Raw genomic sequence first — 8,977 nt, 5'->3', positions numbered from 1 at the left:
GCTTCTATTTCCATTTTTAGATCCTAGATGGTTTTGTTCAGTTCCTTCACCTGTTTGGTTGTGTTTTCCTGTAATTCTCTAAGGGATTTTTGCATTTTCTTTTTAACGGCTTCTACCTGTTTACCTGTATTGTCTTGTATTTCTTTAAGGCTGTTGCTTGCTTTTCGACATCTGCTTATCTCTGGTTTTAGATGGTCTTGCTGTCTCTGACTGTGACTTGTCTGCCCTGCACGCCTGTGTGTCAGTACTCCTGAAAGACCAGTTCTCTCTGGGAAGAATTTAGGTAGAAGAGCTGTGGTACAGGTCAGCTCCGGGGTGCAGACAGGAAACTGGAAGACTCTTGTCCCAGGCCACCCCTTGGTTCCTGTGTCCTAAGGGTTCCAGTGGGTTCATCTGAGCAGCAGTGGTGGTCCTACCTTCTCTCATAGGCCTGTCCACACTCCTAGGAGGCTCACTTTGTCCCAGTGCTCTTTGGGTATAGAACCCTGCCTGTGACAGAGGATCTGCTCCAGGGGCCGATCTACTTAGTAACTCTTATCTAGCATATATCATGTTAGCCTACTTAGCTGACCCCGATATTAAAAGCTAAGGAAACCATTGTTTTTAGCTCTTATAGTTAGCTGTTATGTTATGCATGCAACTAATATTTTCTCTTGGGATGGTGCTAAGGATCACAAGTGCAAACCTGAGAATGAGGAATCAGTATTTAGTTACTGACCTACACTGTCCACTGAGTAAGAATATAAAGTACAACTTTCTATAGACTCCCTTTGAATACAAGAATATGACAGGCATGGAAAAACATTCAACCAACAAAATAACCTGAGATGTGGAATCCCCAATTAATAAATAAATGAAACATGAAAATCTAACAGTCACTTTGGAAAGTAAACTAAGTAAGCTATATTTTATCGTGCACTAGACTGACTCTGCAAAGCAGGGTTTAAGAGGAGAGTGTGGATGAACATTTTAGACCTCTTCATATAGGAACAAAAGGTGCAGACTGGGATTTCCAGAGAAATTTGGTAATGTAAGGACTTGACAAGTGACTGCTGTCTGCTTCCATAATTCACTTGCCAAATCCTTACATTACCAAATTTCTCTGGAAATCCCAGTCTGTACCTTTTATTCCTATATGAAGAGATCTGAAATGTTCATCCACACAAAGTAAATGATTCCAAAATTCATTTTTACCAGGACCAGCTTGACACTCCATCTTAAGCTTAGAAACCATCTTGTTGTAAGGTCAACATAAGTTCCCTTCTATTTACTGCAAAACTCGAGCTTTAACCCGTTCCTGGAATATGACATGTTCCACACTATATAATTTCACTTTACTCTGAACTCTGCTCTAATAAGATATTCTTCTAAAGAATCTTGAAATATTCTGCCAAGATGATCTGTCAAATAATCTTATCTGCTGTCTGCTTCCATAATTCACTTGCCAAGTCCTTACATTACCAAATTTTCTCTGGAAATCCCAGTCTGCACCTTTTGTTCCTATATGAAGAGGTCTAAAATGTTCATCCACACTCTCTTAATCCCTGCTTTGCAGAGTCAGTCTGGTGCACAATAAAATATAGCTTACTTAGTTTACTTTCATTTGAGTAATGGTCTTTACTCTCCCTCAGTGGGATTAGCAGAGTGAATCGGATGAAATCGCAAAAACCGTATATATAGCATGTTATAGTTCAAACAACAGGCATGGTAGATGAGAGGGATAGAGGGAGAGATAAAACACTAATTTAAAAAAAAAAGAGGGAAAATAAACAAGTTAGGCACTAAGTCTTGAAACAATAGGATTGTTGTTGCCAAGGCATAAACCCACTCAACAAACTCTTAGCCAAACTAAGCAAAAGAGAAAGAACACTCAGGTTCTCTACAGGTGATAAGTAGGACACCAACAAAATTCAGAAAATCACTCAGAAATATCTTAAACCTTATATTCCAATGAATTGGAAACTTTTAAAAGAATCTATTAATTTCTAGATACACTTGACTCATCAAATTTAACTGAAAAATTAACAACTTAAACATCTATAACAATCGATGACACTGAGACTATAATATAAAAACTTGCAAGGATAGGCATAGGGCAGATGCTCATTCATTCTGAATTCTATGAGATCTTCAAAGAAGTATTAACCAAATGCTATTCAAACTATCCCATAAAACTAAGTGGTAGGATACTACAAAAATCACTGACAAGCACCACACATAGGAGGCATAAAAACATAGCTACAATGAGAATTTTAAAACACTGAAGAAAATAATTAAAGACAACAGTACAAAATGGAAAAAAATCCCCATAGTATATGGATTAGCAGAATTAATGTAAAAAGAGGTATTATTAAAAAGTAATTAACATATTCCATACAATGAATTCAAAATACTAAAAATATTGCTCATAGGGAGAAAATACACAAAAGTGGATATGGAAAAACAAAGGACAATGGATAATCAAAGCAATCGGGATAGATAGATAGATAGATAGATAGATAGATAGACAGATAGATAGATAGATAGATAATGTTGGTGCCATCACTATATCAGATTTTTAATTATCCCACAGAGACAGTAGCAAAACCATAGAGTACTCGCACAAATATAGACATGTAAATAAATGCAGAATACCTGCTTGTAAATCTATGCAGCTAGCACCTCATTTTTATCCAAGACACCACTCATCATAATACAAGAATAGCCTACTCCACACACTGCTGCTACCTGGGAATCCACATTTAGAAGAATAAAATAGAATCCTATTTCTCACCTTATGGAAAAATCAATTCGAGATGAACTGAACACCTTAAGACCTGTAACTTGAGAAGTGCAAGATGGAAAGATCGAGCAAAATACTTTGACGCTAGCAGAGGCAAGAGCATTCTGAAGATTAGAAGCACTGAGGAGACAATGCCAAGAACTATCAGAGGATTGCCAGAAATTTAAAAATAGTTGCTGTATAGTAAAAGGAACAACCGAGTGAAAAATTGGACAAACAATGGGAACAAACCTTTGTTCATCACACAACTGACAAGAATATGTAAAATACACAAAGAACTAAAGAAACTAAACCAGACAATCCAAAAATGCGCCAATGAAGTTCTCAAGTTCAACTTCAAATGTCCAATGAATCTGTGTTCATCCTTCTTCCTAATACCAATCCTCAAGAATTAAAACTAGTGTGGTTTTCATACAATTTTGACTATACTATTTTTTTGTATTTCATTTGTCTAGTCCATGTTACACAATATGGGAAGGTTTCTAAAGGACTACAGAGATTAAGGAGACCTCCAGAAAATAAGTGGTGAGGCAATTTATAGTACCATACATTTGATATTTCCTTTTTGTAATAATTGGTGCTATCAAATTTGTGTTTTCTGAAGACAAATGTACAGTTTCCTTCTAAGGAAACCATATCTACAAATGTACTTTATTAATCCTTAGTTTGATCTTTGCTTTTTTGTTCTATTGGCAGTAATGAGGATTAAAGCCAAGGCTCAACATATGGAATATGTGTTTAAAAACTGATCTTTCATTTGCATCACATATTATTTTCTCACTACCTTATTTTACTAACTGAATTATCAACACAGGCATTATAACCACTATTTTCTCATAACTCTCATACAAAGAATGTCTCCATTTCATATGTGCAATACAGGTTCCTTATCCACCATGACAGAAGAAAAAAAAAACTATTTAATGCAAGTAGTGCTGTTTCTGGCTATCACTCAGCTTATACCAGGAAAACTCAAAACTTTTTCATTTTGTCTTAATAGTCATGGGATCAAGATTGTAAGCCATCTATGTAAATAGATTTGTGTATTTCTGTTGGCCTAAGGTGACTTGCCATGTTTGTTTGTTTGTTTTGATGACATTTGAAAAGCAAAAGTACAAAGAAAGGCTGGGTGTGATGGCCCACACCTCTAGTCCCAGCACTAGGAATGGAGGAGCAAGTACATCTATAAGCTCAAAGCCAGACAGATCTAGATAAAGACTTCCAGACCAGTCAATACTGTATGGTGAGTTGCCTTTAATACACACAGAGGGGGAGGGGAGGTGGTGGAGGGAGGGAGGGAAGGAGGTAAGAGAGAGAGAGACCCAGAGACAGACATTAGAGACCCTTGGAATACATATCTCTAAATGAGATGTCTCAGCCACACACCCCTGAGGTCAGGGAGCCCCAAGGAAGAGGTGGCAGAGTATAAAAGCAAGAGGAAATGGATGTCACCAGAACAAGACCCTCTAAATCAACAGAGCAAAGCTCATATGAACTCAGAGACAGAAGCAGCAAGCACAGGTCCTAGGTGGGTCTGCATCAGGTCTTATGTGTATATTTTACAGCTTCCAGCTTACTATCTTTATTGGACTTAAGCAAAGAAGTTGGCCTCTTAATTCCTGTGCCTGTTCTTGGGGCTCTATTTCTTCTGATAGGTTGACTTGTCCAGCTTCAATTTGATGATTTTGTCATTTGGTTGTTATCTCTTAGAAAACTGTTTGTTTCTAATGAGAAGGGAGCGGATCCAGAGGAGAGGGAGGACATGAGAGGGGTAGAGGGAGGGAACTGCAATTAGAATATAGCATATGAGAAAATAATCTATTTTTAATAAAAGGGTGTAAAAAAAAAAAGGCAAGGAAACCTGGGTCTTTTAAAGCTGAATTTCTTGTTGGATAACAATATGCTGAATTGTACTTTCTGATGACTATGAATAGCAGTAGTGATCTCTGTAGTTACAACAACTGTGTGTCCACATGGACAAAACTGGTACTATACAGATTACACACAGTGAATACTTTATTTAAAAAATCTCCATGTTTTTAACCAACTTTACACCAAGTAACTGAAGCATTAACAGTATAGGCTATGGAATAATGTTCACTAGTTTGTGTGCCAAATCTCATTTACATTTTTTCCTTACCATAACTGATTTGAATGTTGTCTTGTAAGTCTTATGAAGCTACAAGATACTGATGGAAAACAGAATCCAATATACTTTATGAACTCCTATGAGAAATCAGTCTTATGGAACTTCCTATGTAGACTAGGTGGGTCTTGAGCTCAAAAATCTGCCAATTTGGGGGTTAAAGGAGTGTGCCCACATATTCTGCATCTAACATTTTTTGAGATGAGATTAATTTGTACATATGATTTATGTCCTCTCATTACAGCTTTCTAAGTAAGAAAATTATTTAAAATGATATAATTATATTCAACCCCTTAGTACTACTCAATAACAAAACCAAACTACACTGAATGGTGGTCGGTTTGGGTGGGTATGTAATTATGAGTGCTGGTCTCCTTGGAAGTCAGGTATATTGGATCTAGCATAGCTGGAGTTGGATGTGGCTGTGAGCTGCTGCACACAGGTTCTGGGAACTCAGATCCTGTGAGGCATCATAACATGCTCTTAACAGTTGAAATGTGTGTGCAACATTTTTAATACTAGAAAATATTCCTTATAATTAGCTACAGTGCTCAAAAAAATGTAAGAAAAAATCTTATTTGGTGTTGGTGGCAGGGCTAAGCAGGTCTCCAATCTGTCAAGGTGCCAACTCTTGAAGGTTATCTTCTGACCTCCACTCTTATTATACATCTGCACTAACCACAAATATATCACATATATAGCGCGCGCGCACACACACACACACACAAATAACAAAAACCAAAAATTGTGTTATTTGGAGAAAATACACATCACACTGGGTTATGGTAGCACATGCCTATAATACAGCACTTGGGAGGCAGAGGCAGGCAGATCTCTTGAGTTTGAGCCCAGCCTGGTATAAAGAGCATGTACCAGGACAGCTAGGGATACTCTGTATTAAAAAACAAAACAAAACAACACACAACAAAAAACTAACACTGATACATTTTCAATCTCACATCAAATACAACTATTCAAAAACTACTTAATGGGCTGGTGAAAAATGTATATGCCCATAAGCTTGACAACCTGAGTGCTATCTTCAGGACTCACGCGTTAAGGAGATTGTTCCCTGACATCCAAATGTACATTTGGGACCCACATGATAAACAACTGCAATTTTACAAAGTGTCTACAAATGTAGCCTGCCAGATTATAAATGCATTTCAATTCAATGAACTCAATATAGCTCTACAGTAAAGGGTAGAGCATCACCTCATGACTTACCACCACCCATAAACACCATCAGTTTACCTGGCTCAAACACAATTGACTTGGCTTAAGTTCCATTACCACAATTCAAAGAGTTTGTTTTTGCTCCTTAAGGTGGGGTCTTCATGGTCTTCAAATATAAGCTCAAGTTTACTCTCCTGTCTCAGTTACATACAGCAGGATGACAGTCATGTACAACCGTACTTAAATTAATTCACTAAGTTATACTTTCAATGAAAAAAGAAGTATTATACAATCAGGAAGTCTTGAGTAAGAATAGGCAAATATTATAAACATGCATAACTTTTACTTAATTCTTTCAGGTCACTTCAGCAATGTTTTATTTACATATGTTAATTTACTTATGGTATTTGCACTCACTTTTGCAAATCCAATCTTAAAGGAAAATTTAGAATATTTACCTCTTCACAACATTCCTGTTCTGAGTTCCATGTAGCTCAGGCTGACTTTGAAGTAGTTATGTTAAACTGAAGAGCCCCACCCCCTTTTTTCAGACAGGGTCTGAGTATCCCTGGAGCTCAGACAGACCTGCCTAACTCTTCCTTCCTTCCAAGTGCTGGAATTAAGGGTGTGTGCCAGCACACCTGGATCTCTCATGTTTTAACAATGACAATTTAATTTGGTTGGAAATGATCTTTTCTTAATTCTCACACTATATTCAGTGTTGTAATTTTTTACCCTCTGTCCCCACAGTGTTGCAATAAAAGGCATACACTATGATGCCTGATGCAACAGCAGGTGTGTGTCTATGTACGCTTGCACATATGGGGAAAATTACACTTATCAGTTTTATATTATGCCCAGTATATCTCCAATCTTTTAAAGGCTTATTACCTTATGCATTTCACCTGTATGTATGTATATGCAATGCTGAGAGCCCAGAAGAGGGTGTCAGATCACCAGGAACTGGAGTTACGGATGGCTGTGAGTCACCACATGGGTGCTGTGAATTGAACCCAGGTCCTCTGCAAGCACAGAAGGTAAACTACTACTGAGCCATCTTTCAAGCCCCATCTATCCATTTGTCTTTTGGAGAAAGCGCACACAGAAAACTACAAAATATAAAACCTTTTTAAGAAATGTCATTCATAAAAGAGCAAGTTAATTGCAGGTGGGATGGCTTAGAAGGGTAATGTTGCTGAGACTGAGAATCTGAGCTTCATCACTGGGACTCACATAATGAAAATATGACAACTGAATCCAGAAAGCTGTCTGCTGCTCCCCACATGTCCACTCAGGCATGAGTGTATCCTTGCCCCAAACCTCATGCAAAATAAACAAATAAGTGATAAATAAATATTCTCAAAAACAAGTTAACACACAGCTTACACAGGTACAAGTTCTACCCAATGGGTTTCTTTCCACTGTGAGATCTTTCATGCCTTCGAAGGTGTAAGAAACATGTAAATGTTTTCCCACACTGGTTACACTTGTAGAATTTCTCTCTCGTAGTATGAGTTCTTTCATGTATTTGAAGGGATTTGGAAAAGGTGAATGCCTGCCCACACTCTACACAGACATACGGTTTCTCTCTAGTGTGAATTTTTTCATGCCTGTAATGAGCACTAGAATGGGTGAAGGCTTTCCCACAATATTTACATGTATAGGGCTTCTCTCCAGTGTGAATTCTTTCATGTTTTCGAAGGTATGAGGAAAGTGTAAATCCCTTGCCACACTGTTTGCAAACATAGGCCTTCTCTGCAGTGTGAATTCGTTCATGGTTGTAACAGTTGCCCGCACTGATAAAGGCCTTCCCACAATGTTTACATGCATAACGTTTCTTTTCACTGTGAATTCTTTCATGTTTGTGAAGGTTTGAGGACCTTCTAAATGCTTTGCCACATTGATCACATGTATAACGTTTCTCTCGAGTGTGACGTCTTTCATGTTGAAGAAGTTGATAAGAATGAATGCATGCTTTCCCACAATGTTTACATATGAAACTCCGTTCTCTTTTGTGTGTTTTTTCATGATTATGACGGGCCATGGAATACAGGAAAGTTTCACCACAATGTCTACATGAGTATGTTTTCTCTCTCATGTGAATTCTCTGATGTTTGGTCAGGTGACTGGAATTAACAAAGGCTTCTCCACATTGCTTACACTCAAATGGTTTTTCTCCAGTATGGATCGTTTCATATATTTGAATATAATTTTCTCCCTTTAAGGTTTTCTCAAATTGTTTATACTCATGTAGTTTATCTCCAGTATGAGTTCTCTTATAAACTTGATGAGAAGTAAGATTCCTATAAGATTCATTGGTTTGTTTATTTTCACAAATGTTCTCTGTGGCAGGAACCCTCTCGAGCGTCTGGAAGGATTCAGAATAAATAACGTCTTTCCAACATTTTTCATGTTTGATAGCCTTTTCCACGAATCCCTGACATTTGTATGGTTTCTCTTCCTTTTGACCTCTAAGGAGCGTATCTGAGGATGAGGGACCACTGATGTCTTTTACATTCACACTGCTTCCATAGACTGTGGTTGCAGGGTCACTCTCCCCATTAACATGCTCTGTCATCTGTTGGTGGGTCTTTCCACACTGACTACCATGTTCATAGTCACGGAATTTCTCAATCACCTGAATTCTAAGGGAAAGGGTGACAGAGAGGGGGCGGGGGGAGAGAGAGAGGCATTATTCCTGTTCTATGACTAGGTAGGTACTACACGATAGATTTGGTGGCCTCTAGCTGTTAGTGCAGTCAGTATTCAGGAGACAGTGGCAGAAAGTGAGTGAGTTGAGCACAAACTAGGCCTGTCCCAAGACAGGGAAAAAGGCATTGAGTTTATTACCATTACAATTTTTTTTTTTTTTT

At 37.9% G+C, this 8,977-nt stretch overlaps 1 protein-coding gene across 5 annotated transcripts in view; it reads right to left on the bottom strand.

Moving 5' to 3' along the window:
* Positions 1-4,648: 4,648 nt before the first annotated feature.
* LOC116075761 (zinc finger protein OZF-like) overlaps positions 4,649-8,977 on the bottom strand; it is a 16,393-nt gene continuing 12,064 nt past the window's right edge. For all 5 annotated transcript variants that reach the window (XM_031349107.1, XM_031349111.1, XM_031349110.1 and 2 more), the window contains one exon: positions 4,649-8,749. In XM_031349107.1, the coding sequence (XP_031204967.1) occupies positions 7,504-8,749 (1,246 nt within the window). In that variant the 3' untranslated portion in view covers positions 4,649-7,503. The remainder of the gene's footprint in view (positions 8,750-8,977) is intronic.

This window comes from Mastomys coucha, unplaced genomic scaffold, assembly GCF_008632895.1.
Source record: "Mastomys coucha isolate ucsf_1 unplaced genomic scaffold, UCSF_Mcou_1 pScaffold4, whole genome shotgun sequence".
Classification (NCBI taxonomy): Eukaryota; Metazoa; Chordata; class Mammalia; order Rodentia; family Muridae; genus Mastomys; species Mastomys coucha.
The sequence above is the reverse complement of the archived record's forward strand: the minus strand, read 5'-3'. Positions and strand labels throughout refer to the sequence as shown.